General features: G+C 48.2%; 1 protein-coding gene across 1 annotated transcript in view; it reads left to right on the top strand.

The window, feature by feature from the left end:
* Nucleotides 1-27,982, top strand: part of LOC147900987 (uncharacterized) — a 594,828-nt gene that overhangs the window by 120,347 nt on the left and 446,499 nt on the right. Inside the window, exon 8 of the mRNA XM_087376414.1 lies at nt 24,302-24,365. Within this exon, the coding sequence (XP_087232540.1) occupies nt 24,302-24,365 (64 nt within the window). The remainder of the gene's footprint in view (nt 1-24,301; nt 24,366-27,982) is intronic.

Raw genomic sequence — 27,982 nt, forward strand, 5'->3', positions numbered from 1 at the left:
GAGTGGACAAGACAGCTATTGCTGGTGTGATATGGGAATCTCCCAGTCTGCAATTTTAGCACCAATTTTGGGATGTAAATTGCATTTTTTTTTGCGCAAAAAGTAGTGCTAGTTATATTACTTGAAAGCGAGAGTACAAGAAGGCCTGAAGGCCAGCAGGCTGTAATCACAAAACGGATTCAGCCCGAGAAGTCAAAAAGCTAAATACAAGCCTCCTAGGGCATAATCATCAGAGAGTGGACAAACAGCCACGGTGGAGGGGCGTAATGCCACTGAAGACTCTGAGTGGAGTGCTGGAAGAATAGCTCCCGGTGGTCCCAGTCGCGAAGGAAACGTCGTCTCTTTTCCTTCCCTGCCCAGGATTCTCCTTGAATCTGATCCCACTGACCCTTGAGCGTGTGAATGATCGTGCTCCAGATATCTGCGAGGGTCTGGGTGGTAGAAGAAGTCTGAGCTCCTACAGTCTGCGCGCATCTGGAAGTCCAGATATGCCAGCCTGTGATGCTCCCTATGATCTCCCAAACTGGGTACCGAGGCGTCGCTCCTGCATCTGTCTCTGTCAAATGCCACGGGAAGCTGTCCATGTATGCCCAAGTAGCCTGCGTGATGAAAAAGAAGGGATCCTGTCTAGAGAACTCATAGGCCAAGTGATGTCCCGGCTCAGTGCTGCACCAACAAACGGCTCCCCAAGTGATCGGTCCTAGCTCGGGTGTAGCCCTAGCTAAGATCCCCATGATTCCCTTCCAAACCGTCTGCGCGTGGGAGCAGCTCCAAAGGCAATGCTTCAGGGACGACTCCTCCTGAAGACACATCTGACAATGCCCCTCCTGCCCCATCTCTCTCAGCCAGCTACCAACTGGAAGCCCCTTGTGTGCCACCATCCAAAGAAAGTAGGAGATCTTCCTCGGACGCCAACTGGCCCAAAGAGTCTTCCAGAAGGTGCGAAGAAAGACCAAGGATATCCCCTGGGCATACCACCTATGTGCCTGTGTGGGTAGCCCACGCTGGAGAGCCCCAAGAGCACGCCGGCCCGTGCGTGTACTGTAAGAAAAGAAGGGGGTAGGGTTCTCTGAGGTCTCCGACGGTGGCCAAAGCCACTCCCCTGGGTCCCACTCCACCTCTGACAAGGAACGGCCCTCCCATATCCAGAGTCTCCAATCCTGGTTCTGCATAATCAGGGGGTCTATATGCCAAGTCTTCCCTTGCAGCCCTACAATGCGAAGGCGTTGCCAGGGAAGCTGGGGGTCGATCACGGCCTCTCTGCTCTGTAGGTGACTGTCATCAGTGATGGAGAAGAAATGTACCGAAGAATCCGAGAAGAGGCCTGCTACCACCAAAGGAATGCCTCGTGGAGTGAACTGTCCTAGCCACCTCTCATCTCCCGGGAAAAGCTGTCCGGTGCCTACGGGAATCCTCCAACATGCAGGGATGGCAGCATCAATCTCCGCTCGCCGAGCCTGGATCCCACGTGCCATACCTACTGCTGCTGCCAGCTCACCTGGGCTCATCCTACTGTAGACGTCCCTCCAAACCCGAAACGAGCGTGCGGGCCCATGCGCCCAGAGTGCCCAAGGGATATGGGATCTCTCTCCAAGCTGACGACCTGTATCATCTGTCACCTGGCTGCTCCAGATCAAGGGCTGTCTGTCTGTCTCCTCTCGGCAGCTAGGGGGAACCTGAGAAAGGCTGTGTCGCAGCTTCCTCCATACCGAGATGAGGCTACGAAGGAAAGGGAAACGGGGCTGAGTCAAAGGAGCTGAAGTGAAGATCCATCTAATGGAAGGCTGCCAAATACCCCCTCTTTGGGAAGTACACCCACTGAGACCATGCTGTAGCAAGAGCTTCCACGTCTGTCCTCCTGGGGTCAGAGACCGCAAATGACTAGCTTGCCAAGAAGTGCCTGACTCTGCAGCTCTGGATCTATAATGCCAAGGCCGCCCTCTGCCTGGGGAAGAATGACCATCTGCCAGGCGACCCTAGCTCTGGTGGTGCCGGAACCGTCTGAACCTGACCATAGGAAGTTCCGCACCAATCTCCTCAGCTGGGCTACACAAGACCTCGAAAAACACCAGCAAGAGGCCACATACCAAGCAGTGGCAAGAAGGACCTGGTTGACCACAAGGGCCTTGCCTGCCAAGGAAAGCCGAGCCGTGCTCCAATAAGCAAGCTTCCGTTGTATGGAGGCTAGGACCGGTAAGAACTGCTGAGCCGGTGTGATGTTCGGGCCTACCTGGAATCCCAGGTAACGTGTCGTCTGTCCTCTAGGGATCCAGCAAAACCCCAAGAAAATACCCCACTGTGAGCTGGCTCCCGGATCTGTAAGAAAACCAACTGACTTATGCCAGTTTATTTTCGCCCCAGCCGCAAGAAGGCAAAAAATCTCTAGGGATAGTCTCACTCACTCCAGTGCCTCGACATCATCCTGCACATATAGAGCTGTGTCGTCTGCATACTCGGAGTCCAACAACTCGGCATTCTCTCGAATAGGGAGACGCATCCCGCGAAGACCAGTGGTACGAGCTCGAAGGAAGTGTGTCATGGCCTCCGCAAAAAAAAGGAAAAGGTAAGGTGCTAATGGACAGCCCTGTCGCACCGAGCGCTTGAGTGTGAATCTCTCCCCCATCCTGCCGCTAATGATAACCCGACTGGAGGCCGATCTATAAAGGCTAGCAATACCTCTGATCCACTCGTCCGGGAAACCGAACCGAGCGAGTGTACCTTCTAAGCAGGACCAGTCTACCCTATCGTACGCCTTCTCAAAGTCGAGGAGGAGTATGGCAAGGTGGTGGCCACTGTGCTGGGCCCATTCCGTCGCCTCTGAGAAAGTGAAGATGTTGTCCAAGATGCTGCGATCTTGGACAAAACCAGTCTGGGTGTCATGAATCAAGTCGTGTAGCAGGGGGCGGATGCGACTGCTGATCATCTTGGCGAGGATTTTGTAGGCGGTCGGAAGGAGGGTGATTGGGCGCCACTGTCGGATCTCCTGGCGGTCCCCCCCTTTGGGGATGAGGCAAATCAGGCCTGTCGCAAGGCTCTCTGGCATCTGCCCACTGGAGAAGATGTGTTGGAAGGCTGCGAGCAAGGGTCGGTGGATCTGCTCCAAAAAGGTGGTGAAGAAAGCTCTAGAGAGGCCATCCTCACTTGGGCATTTTTGCCCATCAATAGCACTCACCGCATCCTGCAACTCCGCAACAGTGAAAGGAGCGAGAAGGGTGTCGCTCATGCTGGGCTGCACGAGTCTTAGTATAGACCTCCACACCTCCTCTCTGCAAATGCGGCCATGAGGGTCAGGGGGCTCCTGCTGGAATAATGATCTGTAAAAGTCTGTCGCCAAGTCCCGGACCTCATCTGGATCTGTCCTGACACTACCATCCTGCGTCCTAAGGGAACGGAGCTGCTCCCCTGCTGACCTCTGTCCATGAGTCCTAAAGAACTCGCTGCACATCCTGTCGCCTTTCCTAGCCCAGAAGGACTTGGAAGCATGAAATAAAAACTCTGATCGACGCTGGGTAATCTCCTCTAGCATGGCTCGGGCCCAAACCTCCTGCTGTCTGAGCTCCTCAGAGCCAGGAGAGGACTGCTGCATCCTCTGAATCAAGGCGAGATCACGTCTGAGACCCCTCTCCCGTGCCCAACACCGTTGTCTGACCTGAATCGCCTCCTGCTGGCAAATGCGGCTAGACTCAGCAAGCGCCTGAGCTACTTGTGCTGCCAAATCCCTGGTGGGGTCCCACTCCTGCTCCCAAAGGTCCACTATCCTGCTGTGAACCGCTGCTCTGGTGTAGATGGAATCTGGGATCTGGCATGAGCGTGGAGGTGAGGACTGAGAGGCCGAGTCCAGGACTAGGATGACTAGGGCATGGTCTGAAAGTGTCGTCCCTGGAACCACCACTCCTGACTCTCCTCCTCTGTCAAGCGCCCAATCACTAACATAAAAACGGTCTAGCCGCTCTAGGAGCCTGCCTCCCTCCCTCCTGTAGCCCCAAGAGAAGTCCAGACTCCCAGGCCATCTGCGAAAGGATGGCTCCCTCCAGCTGTCCAGACCTCCCACTGCAAAGAGGAAGGAGTCCCAATCTGCCTGCTCTACCTGAGCTATACCAAGGAACTCTGGGCCCCTTCCCTACTGATCCTCTAATGTCTCAAGGTTGTTGAAGTCCCCTCCTACAATCCAAGAGTCCATCTCTGGCAACAGGTCTATCAAGGATCTCCAAAAAACGGATCTACGTCTGAGATCAGTCGGTGCGTAGATATTGAGGATACCGATGCGGGATCCCTCAATATGCAGGCCCACCCAAAGCGCACATCCTGGGATTAAAGTGCCAAAACCAAACACATGCTGAACTAGAGAAGCGTCGATGGAGGTGCAGACACCCCCGCTTCTCCCCTGCTCGCCAATCGAAGGTTCCCAGTAAGTGTGGGAGCGTCCTGTGCGGACCTTCCCACAAATACTGGTCTGTGATGCCGAAAGCTTGTGTTCCTGTGGTAGGAGCACATCTACCTTTCCCACCAAGGCTGGCTGGAGCTCCTGTCTGAGCACCATCTTCCTGGGGCCACCGGTGCCTGATGAGTGGAACCCGTTAACGTTCCAAGAGATAATGTGTAAACTCATGAGGAGGGAAGGTGGGCCACAAACAGCTATCTGCTTGCGGTCGAGGTCGAAGTAGTCGGGGGATGTCCTGTGTGGAGGCGGAGGCGCTTCTGTGAAGGTTTCGAAGGGGATGTCGGATCATCGGACCCATCCTCTAAAACCTTCAGCAGAGGGGAAAGGCCCTTCGTCCCGTGGTGGTAAGCTCTCTCTAACCAGCTCGACGCCTCTGCCAGGGAGATGCCGTAGAAGCCCGCAACCTCTGAAGTCCTCCAGGGACGAAGCCCATCCGCGTAGGCCCACTCCAGCGGTGGCCTAATAATGACCAGGAGTCGGAAACGTTTGGCACTGTGGCACCAACGCAGACGAACATCACCCTCCTGCCACTGCTCCTGAAGAAGCTCACTGCTCTGCTACCAATCCAGTCCTGCACCTGCTCTTGGGTCTGGTCTCATATCGTCTCCCAAACATTTTCATTCGTCCATTGCTCACTCCCTTCACTGGAGATAGTGAAGGAATAGCTAGGACCATCGTGCGGAGCCAGAATGGACACCTTACCCTCCGTCCCCTTGCGGAGGAAGAAGATGTTGATGTCTAGGCATGCGGGAAAGGAGCCAATACCTGCTGCATCCAAGTAGTCCCAAGGACCTGCTTGGTAGAACTCCAATGGAAGAGCTCTAGGAGCAGCCCTTGGGCTTGGGGATGAAGATGAGGAGAGGAGTCTGAACCGGAGGGAGGGGAGCTGGCCACCTGTGGGGAAGAGCCTCTCCCCGTCGTCGGGCCCGGAGGGATGGACGAGGATGAGGTCTATGCTGGCTTCGGGGCTGCAGGTGGTGCAGGTGGAGGAGGGGGGGGGGGATTCCTTCTGTATCATGCTCGAGGAAGAGAGAGGCGCGGAAGCCACTGGTGCGGGAGGAGAACCTGGAGGGGGTGGGGGTCGGAGAATTGAGGAGGAGGGGGGAGGGCGGGATGAGGGCTGAGGGGGAGGCTGGCTTACCTTCTCCTTACCCTTCTCCTTCCCCTTACCGGGCTGCTGATGGGTAGGGATCATCTGAGGGGGCTCTTGCTATGGCTGGGAAGGTTTTTTGGAGCCTGCTTTGTTGCCCTTCCGTTTTCGTTTGACTTCCGTCCAGCCTTCCCCTTCGGGAGGGGATGTCGCTGACTGGAGCGGAGTATCCTGAACTGCCTGACTGGGGGTCTTCTGAGGTTTCGTACCCGTGAAGCGAGGACATAAGCGCGCCTGGTGCCTGAAGCCGTGGCATCTCAGACACTGGTTTGGGCGACCAGTGACCAGAATGCGCTGCGTCACCACACCTGTGTCTGTCTCTATCTCGAACTTCGAGGGGATGCTCTGCGGATCAAGGACTGCCACTTTGACACGTGGCACCCCTTGGACTGCCACCGCATCAATGTAGGTGTCCTGCATAGGCCAACCAAAGTGCGCCCCCAGGTCCTTGATGATCGGGCGAAGCTCGGTTGTGAGACCTGGGAAGACAAGGGTAACTGGGTGTCGAGGAATACGAAAGCAGGCGTCGAAGTCTGCTACACTGAAGCCCCTGTACCAAGGGACCATGAGAATGATCTTCCCACCCACAGAGGTAGGGGATCGTCTGACCATGTCGCTCGCAGCCTGTGCTGAGGAGAGCTTAAGCCAGAAAATGCCACGTCTCATGAGTGCAACCTCCTCAATGTGACTGTCCTCGAGGTAGAGGGTGGACTGCAACCAGTCCCTGATGTCTGCTCGTGAAGGGGAGTAGCCAATGACCCTCCCATAAACTGATGTCTGGGAGAAGTCCGTGGCGGCCTGCTTCACCAAGGAGACCTGGTGCTCTGTAAAAGTGATGCGATAGGCTGATGTAGGGAGGGGGTCCGTCTGGGCCACCGGTTCCAGGCACGTAGCCGCCATATCGCTTGACTAACTGCGAACTCCCAAGGTGGGGAAGGAAAGGAAGATAAAGGGGGAGGAATGGGAAGCGAAGCGCGCGAGCGGAGAGGGTAGGTGAAGTGAGGTGAGGTGAGGTGAGGTGAGGTGAGGTGAGGGGAGGTGAGGTGAGGCGAGGGTAGGGTGAGGTGAGTGGAAAGGGAGGTGAGGTGAGGTGGAAAAAAAAAAAAAAGGTGAGGTGAGGGGAGGTGAGGTGAGGCGAGGCTAGGGTGAGGTGAGTGGAAAGGACGTCGGGTGAGGTGGGTGGAGAGGGAGTGAGTTGGGCTGAGCGGCGAGGGTGGGGGCGAGGAGCGGGTGGGTGAGGCCGGTGGGTGGGGAAGCGAGGAGCGGAAGGGGGTGGGGAGCGTGGAGCAGGCGGGTGAGGCGGGTGCGTGGGGAGAGTGGAGTGGAAAGGGGGTGGGTAGCGTGGAGCGGAGCGGGTGAGCGGGAGGGTGGGGGCGTGGAGCGGAGAGGGTAGGGAGCGACGAGCGGAGGGGTTGTGAGGAGCGGGGGAGGGGAGCGTGGCAGAGAGAAGGAGGATTGTGGAGGAGAGGGGGTGGCTGGCTGCGCGGCAGCAGCTAGCGAAAGGAGGGGGAGGGGCCGCGCAGACGGCGAGGGGGAGGTAGACGGGGAGTGACGGGGAGGGAGGGAGCTCGCAGGAGCGTTTTCAAAGCATGTAAACTGCATAGTCAGGTCCAAAAAAAGTTGTGTCAATTCTTGCATTAAATGTAGGGTGGTAAATATATCCTATTCCATCATGGGGCCTGCAGAAGATGGAGGGAAAAAATTGAACATCCAAAAAGACTTCTTTTACCGGTCTATGGGGACCGGCTCTTACTAGCGTTGAGAGTAGACAAGATGCTACCGCTGGTGTGATATGGGAATCTCCAAGTCTCAAGTTTTGGGGTCCATGAAATTAGATCATGTTGACGGTATCTCTAAGAGGGTGCAAAGGTAGGCAACATTCTTCATCATAGCTAACTCAAATACAAGGCAGTACAAATGCTAGGAGAGTTGCCAAGTAGCAATGATTTTGGGAAGGGATATGATGATACTTTTTTGTGTTATGTAGGATATTAATTTCCATTAAATGTGGGACATGTTAGATATAGCTTCATAAAATCCTAAGTCATGAACTTAATACATTAAATATTCAAGCATAAATAATAGTCGTGATGTTAATACATTAAATATTCAAGCCTAAAGAAGCATTAATCAAGACCTAATGCACCGTACCAGACTTTGGCCTTACCCTCGTTCCATAGACTTGCCAACATAAGGCCAAAATTTTCATTCTTAAGAATATGTGGCACGACCTTATGTTTGGCCCACTTATGGTGAAAAAATTTCATTCTAAAGAATAGGTGGAGTGAAATTGTGTTTGAGAAATATAAATCAATGATCAAGTTTGGACATAAATAAAGGTATCCTTTTGAAGATATTGGAACACATGAGAGAAATAATATTGAAGATACATGAATTTTTAGACATACTATTAAAGACAAATGAACATATAATGGATGAAATCCTATTGATGATACATGAATTTTTAATAGAACTGTCATTCAAAAGATTTGATGGATTGAATGTAGCTTTAATACATTATCCCTTTTACAAGGGTGTTTGAGTTTGAGGCTTGAAACATAAGAATGAATCTATGTTGAAGCCTAGTGGTTTGTTAAGGAGATGTGAAACTTATAGTAAAAGTACTTATAATGGAAGGGATAATATCGAAGATCCCATTAAGGACATGTGAACATATAGTAGAATAATTCTACATAAAAATCAATGGATCAAACTTAATGGCTCAAAAGCAAAAAAGGATGATGGTGCAACCTAGGGGCTACTCTACGGCACTATGGCAGCAACCTTTGTAGTTCTATCAAAGGTAGTGCAACTTTTTTATCAAGGAAAGAGATACGAACCACTCCACATGACCTAGATCTGTATGACCTAGGTTGCACCGACTTGTTTCTTTCATGGATAAAAAGTGACCCTCAGGTGATGCTATAACACTCCCTTTTTTGGTCCATTATTATAGCACAATCGGGGCCTTTTGACCTAATACTAGCTACCCATCGAATACTTGTTGTAGATGTTAGGGGTAATTACCAAACTACTAGTGGTAGTTTTGTCACTACCATTAGTAATTTTATTGGAGTGTTCCTGAATTTGCTAAAATAACTCTTCCTACTCCTTGGGCCAGGTGTTTAGCAACACCTATAGCTGCACCTCCTTTCCCCCGCATATGGGTGAAGTGATGTTTACGTTACTAAGTTCAACATATCAAGCAATGCATTTGTTTTGATTATTGAAGGAGTTGTGATAATAAGACCCATTTCAAATGCAAAATAATTGTTGTATCTATAATGGAATCCTATGCTTTGGAATGGAAATTCGATTTCTTTCAAACCCACATACTATTATTGCATAATGTGAGTATGGCTCCAATTGGAAGTTAAGGTAGACTATAATTCACAATGTTGGTATAGTTACACATAGTAAGATAAGTTTTATTTTTGAGAATCTTTCCAAATAGTGGTTTCCACAAAGCTATGTTGAGTACCTCGATAAGGAAATTGTGGAAAAGCTCGTTCGCTTTTTTGGGCCCACTCGCTTTTCCTCGCTCACTTTATCGACTGTCTCCTCTTTATATGGCTCACTCTTCCTATTTTCTAAAAACCCCATAATATCTAGGGGTTTCCATTTTCCGAGCAAAAACCCCCGAGCGATAAGCGAACAAAAGGTGGGAGGGTTAAAATATATAGGCTCAAGTCATTTTTTGGGAGCAAAAAAATCCAAATTACTTCAAGGAATATGTAAGTAAATATGAAATATTGATAAATAGATATAGATATAAATATACCTTTATATAATATACATATATAATGTCTAAGTGGTGACTTATTTTACGACTTTCAAAAATCCTTTCTTTTCCTTTCACCATTGGTTGGATCATGAAATTTTGAGCAAATATCCTCTTTACAGTTCCTCAGGATGACCTAAGAAAAATATATAATACCTTTTTAATAGACCCTCTAAGTGTATTTTGCCAGAGGAATATGGTTTAAAGAGCTTGCCCCAACCCTATTCCGCCGACGGAATACCCTTGGAGAGCCTACACAGAAGGGGTCATAACTTTTGCTCCTCAGCTCAGATTGAGGAGCTGTAAAAGGGAAAAATATTCAAAATCTCATGATCTATGCAATGGTAGGCTTAAAATTACACTTTTTATTGTTATAAAAGAGAAAAAATTAAAAATTTCAAGATGTATATGAGAGTTACAACTTCTCCCTAATTCATATTATGGTAAGAAGGAGTTCAATAGAGACCACAGTTCCTTAAAAGTACTTAGGTTTGGAGAATCGGGAATATTTTGAAAATCCCTCCCTTGCCTTCCCATATTTGATAATGTATTAGAGATTAATTTATGATCAATTATAATGGCTTCAAGTATGAGGTTTCCAATATCTTTTTCCTACTCATCCAAGAAATATGGTATACATTGTTATATGAGAGCTTCAAATATGGGATTGCTAAAGATTAGGGAAACTCTTTTAAATTGATTGAATTACCATAATCCTTAAAAGAGAGTATGGTAGGGAGGTATTTATAGGAGTTTCTAAAATGTTCACTGTTTGTTTATATATAGATGATGTTCTCTAAAATGAGGGTTATAATAAAAAATAAGTAAGTATATGGTTCCATAAATGAGAAATTAAGAAAGAATTATATATTCCTTTGAGAAATATACAAGTATGGTTGGTGTCAAAAATTATCGCTTGGTCTTTTCTGCTCGTAGGTTTTTGCTCCAAAACTGTGCACATCCAATATATCCCATACACAAATAACTCTCACCCCATACCAAGGTATTTATCATTCATACACATGGTATTTACAATGATCCATTCCACTCATCCTCTCAATCCCATACAATATCTTAGAAAATAGAAATAAGTGAGAGCCACTAGGCTATCACTTGATACTCAAACTCTTATCAAACATAGAGAAAAACAATACTAATGCCAAATAAAAAATATAATTTTTGGCATCACAGTGCCGATCTACAAGTAGTATCACTTAGCTCAAGAGACCTATCATGAATTTTTTGTGGAGTGGATTACACGGCACTTTAGATGTGATAGCCAAGGTGCCTTGGGAGACTCTTATTCTACCCACTGAGGAAGGGGGTCTCAATATTATTGATCCAGACTTGCAGTGTAAAGCCTTGCTCTGCAAGATGGTGGTCAGAGGTTTGATGCCTAGTTAGGAGCCATGGAAGGATTTTTTCTTACACAGTATATAAACATGCACACCTTCTCAGGGAGGAGATTGGATGGGCAGCCCTAGATGGATCTTTACGTCAGCCCATCTCAGATCTCCTACCTCCCCTCTCATGGTTGCCATTCTGAAAGCTTGGGACAGCTTTAGAAGTACTCTTCGGAGAGTTCCACCCTCCTCTCGTGAAGAAATTGACAGGCAGCCCGTCATATGGAATGATTGCATACTAGATGAGCATGGCAGATCACTGGGCATGTCACACTACATGCAATGGTCTAGATGGGAGTTGGGCCCTGCCTCCATGGTGGGTGCTTGGAAAGCTTTCAGGATTCTTCCAGAGGATCAGAGAGTTTGTTCAGTTAGTTACCTCAGAGGAAGTGCAGCCAGGATGCAGCAGATAGAGGCAGTCATACTAGTGGAGTGGATGGATACATACCATTTTCCCATCTCGGAGTCCACCTGATTGGGGGCTTTTACGAGGATAGGTATCCCTCTGCAGGTTATAGCCTTGTGGGATGCACATGAGGATACCCTTGTCTTTCATGTTCATGTAGGAGGCAGACTCCACAGATCTTCAAAGGACATTCTCTTGGAGGCTCCTTTTTAGCCTATCAGGATTGCAGGATACATGGAGATGGGTAGAGACACACAGTGTTATCTTGATCCCGACCCCGTTCTCCTGGCTCTTGGATCTTGGAGGCTTTGGTTGTATGGAGGTTCCCCTATTAGATCCTTGCAGTGGGATCCAAGGGAATGGGAGTGGGTAGATGAAGGGCACCGAGAGAAGAGCATCCCCTTCTTTCATTACACAGTCAAAAATGCCAGGAGATTCCAGCTCAGTTGTAGAGGTTGGAGGCCCTCTGGAGCTCCTCGTTGAGATTTTTTTCAGATTTCTGCAGAGACGCATAAAATTTTTTGGAGGAGACTTTGGAAATTCCTCAAGAATAGGAAAATCACATTATTCATCTGGCTTACTATTCATGGAGGGATTGCAGTGAACCTGTGGAGATCTAGGTTTGGGTCTGACCCTACATGTCCTTGATGGACAAGCAGGTTCCTCCATTTACTCGCTCTGGGGTCCCCTTTTATGACTTTTGGACCATTAGCATTTTCTACTCTTTGGACACTCTTAGCACTGCCTTTGGGAGTGCACTCAGGTGAGGACAATTTGGAATGAAGTTGCTAGGATACTTTCATTTTTCATAGAACACCCTTCTTCTTGACTTGGGGATCAGTTGCTTGGTTGTCACTCACTGGTCCATAGGATTTCTTTGAGGGACATGACACGGACACAGCTTTCTTTGCTCGACGACACCTTGTGGAGTCATGCTCCCTCCGGGATGTTCTGTTTACTCCATTCAGAGCTCCCCACGCTTCTGTAGACACATCTTGGGAGATTCAGGCTAGTATTACAGCACGACATATTTGGAGATCCAGATGTACAGAGGCTTTGGAGGATTCCCAAGTTCACCCTTCTCAGACTATGGCTAGTATCTGGGCAGATACTATACACACTTTGATGGCCATTTGGGCGAACATACAGGGAACCTCCAGGACTGCTACTGCTAGGAGGGTTGCTTTTCTCAGAGTCTGGAGGGTTCTCCTTTCTTCTCTGACTCTCCTTCAGGGATGAGGTGGCATTTTCAGCCGCCACGTGGGATTTTTATTTGCTCATCCTAAGCTGTTTTTTCTCATGCTTGACATGATGTACTCCCACACTTGAGCTTGCTCTGCGGTTTTTATTCATACTTAATGAAGTACTTTTCTTGAAAAAAAAAAAAAAAAAAGGGACAAAGGGTGGGACTATTTCAAGGTTGAGGTGGTATTTTCAGCCCTCACCTTGGATTTTGTTAGCTCTTTTTGAGCTGTTTTTTCTTTCATGCATGTCATGATGTACTCCCGCACTTGAGCTTGCTCTTGCGGCTTTCATTCACACTTAATGAAGTTTTGAAAAAAAAAACTAGGGCAAAGGGTGGGATGTGTGTAGTTCGAAATGCTGTTTTCGGGCTCAAGCTCCTTGGACAAAATTATCTCGGGCCTCAAGTGCATGTATGAGATCCCCGCGAAGGTTCACCCAACCTCAAATTCAGTTTTGTATATTCTGTTAGAGCATTTGTTCCCATAGCTATTCCTCCGGTTGGAGGGCTAGCTGTATGCCGCCGGGTTAGCTATATGCTACTGGGGTATGATGACACATGTCAGTGGTGGGTTGGGTTGGGCTGGTATGCCGCCGGGCCAGCAGATTAACATTAAAGCACCAGGCGGTGTCGGCGGGTTGGGAGGATGGAAACGGTCATAGGGTTAACTACCGCAGGGATAGCTCTTGGGGGGATACCAAAATGGCATCGATCAGAGGGATTGTGGTTATGGCACCGGGTCAACACCTGTCAGGACGGTGGGAACCCCTGACAAATCATAATTAAGGTAGCAGGTTATGTGATTGACATGTGTCAATCGATGGAATAGAGACTAAGGCGACGGGTCGGCGGAATATCGAGCTAAGATGCATTGTCGCTGACTCTCTTCTGATGATTCCTGGTGGTTCTTCAAGTTTTGTTCTAGGTTTGTGTGCATAGGGGGGTTGTTAAGGACCTAAAATACCTACCACAAACAAAAAACACAAAAAAACAATAATTTTTGGCACCCGAACGAGTGATTTCTACAAGTTGGACTGTCAAGCACCCAAAACCACTTCGAGATTTCACTCCAATCTTCATTTTCAAGTGTTTTTAGTTGGATTTGACACTACAACCAGCTTAGCAATCATTCTAGCTACTTTTCTTATAAACATCATTAGAAAACAATCAAAAACAAGCTCAAATGCATGAAAAGGGCTTAATGGACAAAAAGTTAAAAAGCTTGCTTTTCTACTCTGAAATCACTCTTTCTTCACTCTTTTCAACTTCAAATATACTCCTAATCTCCACTAACAAAGCCTTAGGACATGTGCAATGGGTTGTTTACGGGCGGAAGCTAAACAAACACAAAAGCATACCTCGTATCTCCCCGGCAGTGGCGCCAAAGATGTGTTGTTTGGCAAAGACACATGTGTCGTGAGGATGCTAGAAGTATGCCGACGGAGCTCCTCACTCCCGCGCTACTCCTTGTGGGAGCCTTGCATAGTGAAGCCTTCACTCGTGTCACTCGAATGCCTACCAGATCGTTGCAATGGAGTTTCCACCGAGAAGAAGGAGGTGAGAAAGAGAGAGGGGAGGGGGAGGGAAGGGGATGGAAAAGGAGACGAAGGTGAAGGGGAACCATGGCAAACACTAAAGGAAAACAAGGAGAGCAAGAAAACCTCAATCTCAACACATGAGCAAGAAGAGATCTTGTATTTCTCAAAGGTTGCATACAACAATGAAGACCAAAGTCAACTACTTGGCCTTTTATACATGTCACCTTTTGAAGGGAGGGCCAACCCTATTCCTTGTACCCCCCTCTCCCCTCACCGCTCAGCCCCCTCTCCCCTCACCGCTCAGCCCCTCCCTCACCCGCTCAGCCCCCTCTCCCCTCACCCGCTCAGCCCCCCCTCTCCCTCACCCGCTCAGCCCCCTCTCCCTCACCCGCCCAGCCCCCTCCCTCACCCGCTCAGCCCCCTCCCTCACCCGCTCAGCCCCCCCCTCCCTCACCCGCTCAGCCCCCCCTCTCCCCTCACCGCTCAGTCCCCCCTCCCTCACCCGCTCAGCCTCCCCCTCCCTCACCCGCTCAGCCTCTCCGCCTCAGCCCGCCCCTCACCCGCTCAGCCCCTCCCCCTCCGCCTCAGCCTCTCTCTCTCTCCGCCCCTCTGTCTCAGCCTTGTCCCCCTAGCCCGCCTGCACAGTCCCTCTCAGCCCCGCAAGCCCACTCCCTCCCTACGTAAGCCTCTGTTGGAAGGGAAGGGGGTTTAAGGAAAGTCTTAAACTCCTCCCCCCCCCCCCCCCCCCCCCGCATGAATAGACCTACAGCAAGTGTCCTTAAAGTGCAGGAAACAGAAAACAGAGTAAAAAGGGGCAAAAAGAGGCAGTTTTGAGAGCGGAGAATCCAGCAGCTCCACCATGGCCCTCAGGCAGTTTTGAGCAGAGAATTCAGCACTTCCAGGAGTAAGGAGATGCCACAAACAAGGAGCTCCACCATGGCCCTCCAAGGAGTAAAAGTAGAGAAAGATAAAAGCATAGGCAGCAGTACAAGAGCCGAAGAGGCAAGTTCTTCTTTACCCTTAACATCTCCTTCCCCACCACCTCCAACGACCTCCCTTGCCTCCACCCCAACCCTTTCCTACCCACCTACTTTACTCAATCCTCCTGTGGCTTTGACCCCATCTCCTTTACTTCCATCTCCCCCATCACTTCCGGTTACCTCCCTTGCCTCAATCCCAACCCTTTCCTACCCACCTCCTCTACTCAATCCTCCTCCTCCCCCTCCTTCAGCTTCACCTCCTCCTCTTGCTCCCGTTCATTCCTCCCTAGCCCTTTCCCTTGCTTATTCCTCCCCTCTCCTAGTCCCTACCCATCCTCTTCCTTCCTCTTCCTCCCCTCCCCTAGTCCCTACCCATCCTCTTCCTCCTCTTCCTCCCCTCCCCTAGTCCCTACCCATCCTCTTCCTTCCTCTTCCTCCCCTTCCCTATTCCCTACCCAGCCTCTTCCCTCCTCTTCTTCCCCTCCCCTAGTCCCTACCCAGCTTCTTCCCACCTCTCCCCACCGACCCTCCCTTTCAGCCCCTTCCTCCCCTAGTGTAGGCTCTTCTTCGGCGGTCCCTGACTCCCTACTTCCTTCTACCGGATCTCTCTCTTCAGGACCTCCATTTTCTGCACCCCTCCTTTACTCACCTTCTTACCCTCTTACCCCCTCATCCTTGTACCCCCTCTCCCCTTCACCCTCCACAGCGGAAGCAGTCCTGGCAGATAATCTGCGCTTGAGAGATTTAGTTATGCAGTGCATGGAGACTTGCAGACTTCAGGGTGCTGCGATTTAGTCTCTCACAGCACAGATACACACACTGACTGATCAGCTATCGACAATTGAGAGTCATAGATCTGATCAGGACTCCCATATTCGCCAGCTTCATACCAGAGATATTGATCGGGACATCCAGTTACGGACACATGCTGAGCGCATAGTGCAGCTGGAGGCACGCATTCAGGAGCATGTTGTGGCATGCGATGATCGCCTCCAGCAGCTGCATGTAGCTCCTCTAGCTAGTGCAGCAGTTGAGGAGAGGTTGGCCACACTGCAGACAGAGGTACAGAAGACCTCAGAGTGGGTGGACGTTCTGCGTAGAGCCCCACAGGCCCAGCAGACCACAGTCTCTGAGACTATTGCCGAGAGTCAGCGGCGAGCTCAGAAGGCCCTCAACATCCGCATCCGCGGAGTTGAGCGATCAGATACGAGATCAGCCATGGATCAGGCGACAGATTTCATATCTGGGACACTCGGAGTTCAGGATCATGGCATAGTAGCTGCATATCGAGTGGGCCGGGATCCAGCACGGCACCAGCCACTTATCATCAGATTCAGAGATGCTGAGGCCCGTCTCGCAGTATTACGAAGGAGATCCAGATTGAGGGACCATCCACAGATTCACATGGATGAGGACCTTACAGCTCTTCAGTGGGAGGAGCATAGACGTCTCATTGCACAGAGGGATGTTGCCCGTCGTGAGGGCAAGTGGAGAGAGGGCAGACTTTTGATAGGAGCTATGCGATCTAGACCGGCTGGAGCCCACAGTTGACGACACGAGGCCTATGGGACACGTAGCCTGCCAGATAGCTTGAGTTTCGCAGTTTGGAACTGTAATGGTTCCCTCACAGCTCAGCCTGGCAACTTACGAGAGGCCTTTTTTGATCAGGACATCGTCTTCTTTACAGAGACCCATGAGAGCCTAGAGAGAGGCTTGCCGCAGGTGACAGGGTATGCCTGGGAGTCTGTCTTTCGATAGCAGACTAGACGATCAGGAGGAGTCAGAAGATCTGGCGGTGTGGCAGTTCTTTATAGAGAGCATCTCAGATCGATACTCACAGTCATGAGGAGAGACCATCGGGCCAGATATCTTTGGGTACGGATCAGGAGACCCCCCTTGAGAGACTTGTTTATTGCAGTATGCTACTTTCCCCCGAGACAGTCTCGTTATGCCTCAGATGGACCAGGACAGTCACCTTTTGAGGATTTGTCAGCCGATGTATTGGAGTACTCACGCCGCGGAGAGGTCATCCTTTTAGGAGACTTCAACGCGAGGACATCAGACAGACAGGCAGAGATTTTGGACTTTGCTGAGGATTCAGTCTTAGTTCCAGCTGCCCCAGATGAGAGTTTTCCACGCTTATCTTCAGATAGAGGGGTAGAGGTGACAGATCAGGGACATCGCCTATTGGAGCTTCTCTCATCGCACGGCATGGTCATTTATAATGGACTTCGACAGTGGCCGCATTCATCCACAGCCACATGTTTTCCCTTCGCGGGTGGTGGTACGAGCGTCATTGATTACGTCTTGGGTCCCCCGACTTTAATCCCTTTTGTACATAACCTCACAGTTGACCCTTTTATGCCTTCAGCCGATCATGCACGTCTGCACTTTATTCTTACCCAGATTCCTCATGCCCCCCCTTCTAGACATCATGAGCGTCAGCCATACTATGAGGTTCATTTTGACCACCAGTTTGATGATATTTATAGCCAGCACGTGAGTGGTCTTCTCCGTCCGCACCTTCTCGATGCCCTACCCTCCACACAGGATCGGTGGGACCTTGTACATACCTCCATCATCTCGGCAGCCCACAAGTCCTTCCCCGTCACTTGCCATACATCCAGTCCTCCACCAGTCGGTCTTGTGCCTTGTAATGGATGGTATGATGAGGAGTGTAAAGAACTCCGCAGGAAGCTTCGCCTTGAGACACAAGAGAAGTCTCCCCTCCTCATTGAGACCAAGAAGAGTTACAAGCGTTTGCTGCGACGCAAAAAGTGCCAATTTCTAGCCCGGAATGAGGAGGAGCTGAGAAGTTTACTTTTCAGCTGTGATTCCAAGGAATTCTGGAAGAAATTCCTTCGCTTGAAATCTCAAACTCCTCTTACAGACCCGCAGGTTTGGCTTGCCTATACTTCCACTTTATATGATATTCCAGACCAGCCACAGATCGACTTATCCCATGTGCCTAGACCCACCTCCTCTGCCTTATTCTCATCCAATAGTGTCCGAGCAGCAGCTCATCGTTTGAAGACTGGGAGAGCTAAGGACCATGATGGATTGCAAGCGGAGTATGTAATCCATGGGATTGATGCCTTAGCTACAGTCCTCTCCTGTCTTTTTAACGAGTCCATTTGTACAGGTCTTCCACCTAGTTGGCTAGAAAATACTATAGTACCCATACACAAGTCAGGGGATCCTTTGGAGGCGTCGAACTACAGGACCATTATGATTGGCCATGTCATGGCCAAGATTTATGCGACCATTCTAGAAGGACATATAAATGACCATGCCGAGGCGACAGGCATGAGAGCTAGAGGGCAGGCAGGATTTCGTGCAGAGCACTCGACTCTAGATCATATCTTCACACTCAGGGCTTTGATTGAGGAGGCGAAGTCACGTGAGCAACGGCTCTATTGTTGCTTCGTGGACTTCAGAAAGGCATTTGACACTGTGCTGCGTTTCAGACTCTTCCAGCGACTTCGTGACTTGGGATTCAATGGGGAGATTCAATGGGCAATCATGGCCTTGTATGAGAGAGTCACAGGTAGAGTCAGGACACGGGCGGGGCTGTCGGGGGAAGTACGCAGTACGATAGGGGTGAAGCAGGGGTGTCCTTTGTCTCCGACACTCTTTGGTCTCTATATCGATGAGTTAGAGATGTACATACAGACGATGGGTGGTACAGGTTCTTTACTGGCAGGATCCACGATACCGATTCTCCTCTATGCAGATGACGTGGTTCTTATTTCTTTCTCCCAACAGGGTTTACAGGCACATCTCCATGCACTCCACAGCTTTTGTCAGGACAGAGGGTTGTCTGTAAACCTTGGGAAGACCAAAGTCATGGTCTTCAACACGTCATACCAGGTTTATAGGAGACGCGAGTTCTCTTTCACATTTGATGGGCAGGAGGTGGAGCTAGTCAGGAAGTATACATATTTGGGTGCCACATTTAGAGGTCCAGTCTTCACCATGACGCATGCAGCACGAGATAGGATCAGTAGAGGGTATGCCGCCTTGGCTCTTCTCGAGAGGCAGTGTGCACAGTCACATTTTCAGCATCCCGACACGAAGTCCTTACTTTTCGATACGCTGGTGAGACCTGCAGTCATGTATGCTAGCCCCTTTTGGGCAGGAGATCTCAGTGTTGCAGATTGGAGACAAGTAGAGAGGTTACAGATCATCATGTTCTCCAAATTGATCAGAGGGAAGCCCACGGTACCGCATCAGATTACGTTCGCAGAGTTCGGAGCTACACCCCTAGCACTAGATGCAACATTTCAGTCAGTTACATACTTGCATAGGATCAGGGCGCTCGGAGACTCAGGAGCAGGCAGAGCACGATTACCGTGGCTAGCACTGACATCCTCGTAGATGTTAGCGGAGAGAGGTCATACTTTTTGTTGGTACCACACACTCTCCACATGGCTCACCTCGCTGGGCTTGGATATGGATAGGCTGCCACCATTTTGATATAGCATAGATGCCCCTCGCCTCCCTCTCACTCGACATGAGCTCAGCCAGGTTATCAGGGCAGATTTGTTGCAGCTACACACGTTTCGCACTTGGGTTCATCCCACAGAGCTTCCTACGAAGATGGCCACATATCGTGACCATTTTCTCAGGATTTCAAAGGATGGCTTCATCATATCCCCAGGATATATCGGCGTTCATATGTCGCACTCACTCAGGATTGCCTTGGGCCAGCTCAGGGTATCTTCCCACAGATTAGACGTTGAGGCCGGCAGGATGCGTCGTACAGCTACCGGACATAGACCCAGGCGAGAGACTAGGATATGCCCTTGTTGCACTATGGGGGAGGTGGAGACTGAGGAGCACTTTGTTTGCAGATGCCCTTTATATTATGAGATCCGTGGCAGATTTCACTGCTTATTTGGGCACGGATTTGGACCTCTCTCTCGGATTATGGAGTATGAGGATCAGTATTGCTTAGCGTTGTTTATCAGGGAGATCACCAGATACAGAGAGAGATTCCTCAGAGAGCACCGTCGCATCCCTGCCAGAGACCTGGTTATTCATGAGGAGCAGGACGAGGCACAGGACCATGAGCACAGAGATAGTCCATCTTGCTAGAGAGCACCGATGGTTCCACCCCGAGGATGTACATATGACATGATCCGGCAGCACCGCAGGATGATCTTACACAGAGGCCGTACCCGTCGCTTTATTTCTAGACGACGGAGGATGATGGCAGATTTTCGGAGGAGATTGCTCCATGGAGACTTGGCACCGCCAGCAGCCCATTTGACACTTGCCCAGATCTTCACACTCATGGCAGGAGGCATGGTCGATGGCCATGACTTCCATCATTTCTTTGGATCACAGACCCCTTAGGGAAGACGATGTTCCTCATATTTCATATTTTACATTTTGTATCTAGGCATTTTTGGTGCTCTATTTCATTTCATTTTGTATCTAGGATTTTTGTAGCCATTTTTGGCATCTTAGCGGTATTACGATGAGGCCACCTAGTTGGCGCATCGTTGATGATGTATTTTCCTTTCGGATGATTTTGTGTCCCATAGGCCATGTATGGCCTTCCGTGGACCTTTAATAAAATTTCTTTCTTTCTTTCTTTCTTTCTCTCTCTTTTGTTACAACCACTTGGGCCCATATGGCACCAAGGCATATGCTGATTATCACAACCTTTTCTCTGTTTTCAAATGGCTCTTGTGTTATCCATATACGGGATCCAAATGGCTCTCCAATTTGGGCGATTCCAGCAACTACTTTGAAACTGAGCCATTCATGGCTCAAAACCTGCAGGGTTTGGATGGGCCAAATCTGTTAGCATGCTCAATGGATGTTAACATCAAACCATCCTTTAAAACTCTCCCAGAGATTGTGACAATTCCATAAGAGGATTCCAATGCGAATGGACACATGGCAACTTAGAATGTAGTGCGGCACCTTCAAGTTGGCGTGGCAGAACATTGTGTTGTGGATCTTGTCACTGGAGAAGAGGCTCGATTATAGTATCAATACTTGGTGGGGCCAAGATCCTATGCTTGCGTCTCATTCTTGAATTGAGCTTGTTCTTTTTCCACCCATTGTTGAAGTGCTTGACATCGAGCCTTCTCCACTTCTACATTAGGGTATGGATCTTCTTTTTTTTGAGGATTTGGATGTGATGTTGATGTGCTTAGCTTCTCATTTCTTGGCAGAGGAATAGGAACTTGTGCTTTCTTTTGGAGAGGTCTTCTTGATCAAATTGGAATAGTAGGCCGCTTAGTTGCCTCTTTTTGTTAGCGTGTAATTACATGCACAGGTTGTGATAATATGCTTGTGGGTCCTAGACTTTGATTAAGTGTTAGTTTCTTGTACACTGGGATGGGTGCCCGCTGGTATTATTGAGGTCGGGGGGGCGGATTGTTGCGCATGTTGAAGATTCAAATATTTTCATCATGCCCATGGACTTCGCAGATGTGACACCACAACCTTGGTGGTGGATTGGCTTGTGCATTGATCCTGGCTCTTAGGACGGGACATTAATTATTTGTTATATGATTAATCATGCAATGTGAACACCATACATTTTCTCACCTTGGATAAGTCAGTGGCGGCTGAGACATGTGACGCTTTTGTTCAATGGCGTGCACCATTTCTTCCCTTAGCTTCATGGTCATGGCATCTAGGTGATCTTCATTAGATATTTCTGTAGTTGACTTGGGTTTGCCCTTTTAGAGCACTTATCTCGTGCACTTGCTCTTCCATCATCACTCTTGTTTGAGCTTGCTCAGTTGGAGAGCGGGATCATCTTGAAGTCTTTCTGTTTGGAATCTTCTCTTGAATTTGGTTTGCAGCTGGTCCCATGTGGCTCGTTCTTCCACCAGAAGGTCGAGGTACCATTCAAAGGCTTCGTTAGTTAAGGCCATGGCGAGCCATGCTACCTTGGTTTCATTTGATTGATCCCCTCCAGCCCGACATGCGCCATCAAAATGTTGGAGGAATCTTACTGGATCACCCTGACCATTGTATTTTGGAAGTTCTAGTTTTTTCAGGGGTCACTTGCCTTGATTGTTATTGTGTCGGCCATAACTGTTGGCGATTGGTGAAAGAAATTGTCCCCATCCACTTCTAGGTCAAGGTCACCATCATCGCGACGGCGATTGGTGTTGTGATTGGGAGGAGTCAAATGGATTGGATGAATTGCAATGGGAAATTCGGAGCGGAGGGTGGTCGGAGACATTGGCTGGAGCATAGTTGCATGCACAATTGTTGAGAGTTTGATTGGGTACTTATTTTCAAGTTCTAATGTTGATGTATGTGTGTTAGGGGGGTTATAGATGGGTTAGTGTATTAGGAACTGTCGTGTTATATTGTGCCTAGGATTGTCCCTCTTGAGTGCGGGAATATGCAAGTGCAGACGGATTGTCAATCGGAGGTCACAGGTGAAAGTTTATGAGCAAATTAGTGTGAAAAGTAGCCCACACGGTGGTGCAAAGTAACGAGTTCTAGGGATGCCATGGGTGTGTATTGGGCTGGAAAAATTCCCAGTATCATGGTGTTTTTGTGTGTGAAATCTGGGCTCAAAACCAAGTTCAATTTGGTTTCCAAACGATCGAGTTACGGTTGGTTAAAGGAGGGGTAGAATGGGGGTCTTTGGGTCTTAATTTAGGGTGTGAATGTACTCAAACTTAAAGGAACTAAAGGAGGCTTAGCTGATCTAACTGAATGTGGCTTTTTCTAACTGAATGTACTCCTTTAGTTGGAACTGGAGAAAATGCCACAATCAGAGCATTCAGAGGATAGAGCTCCACGAGGTGGTTTGTTCTGCTAGCCTTGATCCTCACTCCCCTCCAAGGATAGCGTGTGAGAGGTGGTAGCCAGTGTCACGGAGTGGAACGTTTGGGTTGCTAGATGTAGTCTGGTGATGGGTGAGCATCCGGTCGGCTACCTTGGTCGTCATCTAGCATGATATCATTTACACCCTACACTCCACCTAGGAGCGCGTGACCCCGGGATCTAGGGCGACTGTTGCGAGGCTCACACGTTTTTGCAAGGCTTGGCCTACAAGAGTTTCCTACACATTCACTCCGCTAGGGATTTGTTGGTTGTATAGCCCCCCCACTTGTCTATTAGCCCCTGTACCAAAGATCCCCTAGGCAGTGAGCTAGGTTTCTCTGGAACAGGCTGGTTTTGCTTTTAGACTTTATCAATTTTTTTCCATACTCAACACCTTCGGGGCTGCCGTTTTGTATGAAAATTTTTCAAGCATTGATAGAAGGTTCCTTTCTTTGCTAGGAAAAAAAAAGGACAGCTCGTGCCTCTCTCCACAAAGATGCCTACAAATCTGAAGCAAAAATTGGTCATGAATATACCCCAAATATCCACAAAATGCTCAGGAAAGTCCATGAGAATGGCGGCAAGGCTTCCCACGAAACAGACAAGGCAAGGTGCTTAGGTAGCGAGGCAGGACACAAAAGATATGGCAATGGCCCTGATACCAAATGCTGGAACTATGGGAAGGTGTGAAGTGGACACAAGACATGAGAGAGTAATCATACAAAAAACTCCACTAAATAGTTCCACAAAGAAAGTTCAACATTGGGTTATATATGAAACCCAGATATGAAGAAATAAAATAAACTAGAATAATTAAGCTAAGTCTAGCCTACATAACCATATCATTGTAATATTCATACCAAATATCATGCCAATAAGAGATTCAAAAACTTTATGTGCCAATAATAGATTCAATAAGAGATTCATACCAAATACCGGGCCAATAAGAGATTAAAAAAGAATTGCCTCTCCACACTCTAAGAAAAAGTATCCTCCTTACCAATGATGCAAACCTAGAAGTCCCTTGCATCCTCGACAAATGGCCATCAAGGTATGTACAATGTTTCTCTAAATGCTAGCCATGTTATGACGTGGGTGGACTTGGGTTCTAGGTTGAGAGACAAGAATAGTGTGAGGCAGTCATGTCCGCCAATGTAGGTGCAGGTTTGTATACTAAGAGGTAGGACTAGTTTCCGTCTTGGAAATCAGAGAAGAATGGAAGACCACAAAATTTTTGATGCACTTTAATTACCCAATATATAACATTTATAGATCTTTGATGACATCCCAATGACCTCATCTATGATCCGCATTCTATGATCTCATCAATGAATCCTTAGACCTATTGGCCCTTACGCTCACCAAGAGGCAACAACCCTTGCACACAAGACCTTAGTCACTATTACACTCTCACACAAACATTTTCAACACACACACATACACAGAGCTCCAAATTACCCAAAAAAGCTAGGTTTAGGGTGAAAGTGAGTGTTGTCTAAGTTCAAATTTCCTACATACATTTTTTGACTCAATCTTGTTGCTTGTTGTAGCTTGGATATCTGACATTGTAGCAATGGCACAGCAGCCTCTTGCAGCATTTGCCATGGATAGAAGGTATAAAATTTTTCCTAAATGGGAAATGAAACTACTATTTTAAGAAAAGAATGTCATATAGTTTTATGTTTGAAATTCTATAAAAGAAACTACATTCTTAGAAAAAAAGGTACATTTGTAGACCTCCACATATCTCAAAAAAATGTTTATACCTCCGCCCCCCCCCCCTCGCCCCCTCAGCCCCTACCCCCGCCTCCTCCCCTCGCCCCTGCAGCCCCTTTCCCCTGCGTCTGCCCCCCCTGCCCCCTCCCCCCGCCTCCCTCACTTCCTCTCCCTCCCTTTCAGCCTACCTCTCCCCTCCCCTTGTCCTTCATCCTCATCCTCACCCTTCTTCCTCCCTTCATCCTCACCCTCACCCTTCATCCCCTCCTTCTGCCTGCACCCTCATCTTGGACTCTCCTCTGTCTTTACCCTCTTCCTTGTAGCATTTTAGTCGGACGGAGTTCAACTGTGTTCGCATCGGCATTTCCACCCTGATTGACGATGGCTCTGCCCTCTCTTCTTGAAAAAGAAAGAGAGTTGAAGACATCGACATCTACATCAACACGCAACAATTATAATGAAGAAGAAACATTGTTCAATAAAACATCAACGAAGTGCTACCATTGCGGAAGGATGGGTCACTACCAAAGTGACTGTAGACTAAGAACAAACCAAAGTGTCACCATTGCAAGAAGCTGGGACACAAGGAAGAAGATTGCAGATTGAAGAACCAACAAGACAACTACGAGGAGTCATCATCAAGCCATGAGTAGAATGACAAGAACAACATGTATTGAGAAGAAAAAGCTTTGCCACCTTTAGCCCATAGGTTTGTAAATCAAACCTAACCACATGAGAGTAGCCCGCTTCCATCGGCCGCAAAAACCATCATTTTCTCAGAAGACGAGTTGCAGCAGCTCAAAAAAGATACAGAGCAGGAGAGCTCGACTTCACTCTTTGCTCGCATCCATGGGTCCCACCCTTCCAGGTTACAGGCCAGGGACTGGATGCTTGCCACTCTACTTGGAGACCTCGCAGGACACTTCTTAGTGTTGAGATATCGAGCTCCACTCGCGATATGCCAGGGTGACCGTTGTGTATTTATGTCACCGACTTGTTAGCTGGAGATGCGGTTGGTACACCGCCCACAAATAATAGCTGGATGACAGCTATCCTTATCTACTCTAGTTTGTGGCTCAGTTAGTAAGCCACCTTAGTTAGTTGAGTTTGGTTTGAGACCCACATATAGGGTTCTTCTATTTCTTTGTACTAGAGTTCTTTTGGCTTTCACAACTAAGAAGAGGAAAACTATTTTCATCCTCCACCTTTGTGTGTATTCCCCCATTGTGCATGTGAGAAAGCCGCAAGTGAGACTCCTTCCCTCTCTCCCACTATCTTCACATGGTATCAGAGCCTTGTTCGTGGTAAAGAGCTCAAGAAAGCAAGCCAAGTTCGTGGTGTCCTGGTAAGAGGACTAGTGTTGCTTTCCTATTTCGAGTTTGGGAGCAAATCTCTGCAGGTAGCACAGCCGGAAGTGCAAGAGTGCACTGTCTCAGATTGAGACACCCTTCCCGGTGTGGCGAGAGCGCAGTATATGCTGCGGGAGAGGGGGAAGCCCTTAGTGACTTTATTTTTCTGATTCGAGGCCATTTCGGGGCCCGCCAAGTTGCCGCAGAAATTGCATCGTATGCCTGTGTGCAGAGATATTGGGAGTTGCAGAATCATGCTTGTTGCTTGTTGATGCAAAATCGTCACTAGGAAGTGACTGTGTGGTGAAATACCACTTTCGTCAGTTTTGCAGATCTGCCCGTGTGAGGCAAAAACTGTGTTTTTTGCAGTGACAGAATATTTTGCAGTGTTCTGTAATGGCATCTGATTCTCTTTCACAGATTGTCACTGAAAAGCTTGACAAGAACAACTTCCAAGCATGGAAGTTTAGAATGACGAATTTCCTTATGGAAAAAGGCTATTGGGAGTTCATTACAGGAAATGAAGAAGAACCTGTTCTTCCTAATGTTCCCAATCAACAGGAAATGCAGGCATTTAAAGGATGGCATGAGAGAGCCAGGAAAGTTATGTACTGGCTGTCTATCAGTATTTCGGACTCCATGATTATGCATATTCAGGATGCAAGTACGCCAAAGGAGGCATGGGATACTTTGGCAAAAATGTACAGCACAAATACGCAAGCCAGGAAAATGCAGCTCAAGCAGGAGCTGCACAATGTGCAGAGAGAAAATATGAGCATCAATGACTACCACATGAAGGTGAAGAAAATTGCGGATGCACTTGCTTCCATTGGGTCGCCAGTGGATGATGACGATTTAGTTTCTGTGACCTTGAATGGTCTAGGAAAGGATTATGCATAGTTCCGGACATCCATTGCCGTCCGTGAAAAATTTCCTAATTTTGAGGAGTTGATTGCTCTTCTAATTTCTGAAGAGCAGAGAAATGGTGGTGCATCTTCTTCACCAGGAACTTCAAAAGAAACTATCTTCTACTCAAATGCTGGCAGAGGTAGAGGCAGAGGTAGAGGAGGCCGATCTGTAGGCCGTGGTAGAAATCAGAATATGCAACAAATGCAAGAAAACCAGTCCTATGCAGGAGGACGTGGTAACTCTAAAGGCAGGGGGAGCCAAAGAGGTCGTGGTGGATGGCAGAGAGGCCAAAATGCAAACAGCAATGTTGAATGCTACTACTGTGGTAAAATGGGGCATATGGCTAAAGACTGCTACAAAAAGCAGAATGACATTATGAATGGAAAATTGCAGCAAGGCAATTATGCATCCTCTAGTAGACAGGGTGATGACAGAAATGAGCATTTGTTTATGGTGCAGCATATGACAAATTATGTGACAAGTGCAGAAGGAAGCAATGATGTGTGGTATGTTGACTCAGGTGCGTCAAACCACATAACAGGTCATGCTGAATGGATGCAGGATGCAAGGAAAATGAAAAAACCAGGATTTGTGGAGACTGGTGATGATATTGCACATCCTATTGTGCAGATTGGCAAAATTCCTTTGTCTATGCAGGATGGGAAAAAGAAATACTCGTCTGATGTATTTCATGTCCCGAACATCACCAAGAACCTGGTTTTTCGTTGGTCAGATGGTTGAGCAGGGCTTGCAGGTCAGATTTAATCCTCATGGATGCTTTGTTGAGGATATGAAAAATAATGGTCGCTTGATAGCAAAAGGAAAGAAGAAGGGCAGGATGTTTACGTTGGATGCGGACATGCCTGAATTGAGTGCAGCAATGTTTGCACATGGGACCGGTGTAGTTGTAGATATTGATATCTGGCACAAACGCATTGGTCATGTTAATATACAGTGACTTAAATCAATGCAAGCCCAAAATATTGTTGCAGGATTGCCTAAATTCAAGGTTGCAGAAATGCACAAGATTTGTGAAGCCTGTCAATCTGGGAAACAGGCAAGGAAACCTTTTCCTAGGCATGTTCAAGAGAGTAAAAAGCCATTGGAATCAATCCACTCTGATGTGTGGACTACTAAAGCTGCATCTATTGGAGGCTGTCACTATTTTGTCACATTTATTGATGACTTCAACAGAAAACTTTGGGTGTATTTTATGAAAAAGAAAAGTGAAGTGTTTGGGTATTTCAAAGCTTTCAA

Source organism: Dipteris shenzhenensis, chromosome 6 (genome assembly GCF_047967505.1).
Source record: "Dipteris shenzhenensis isolate YYH24624 ecotype China chromosome 6, Dip_SZ_1.0, whole genome shotgun sequence".
Taxonomy (NCBI): domain Eukaryota; kingdom Viridiplantae; phylum Streptophyta; class Polypodiopsida; order Gleicheniales; family Dipteridaceae; genus Dipteris; species Dipteris shenzhenensis.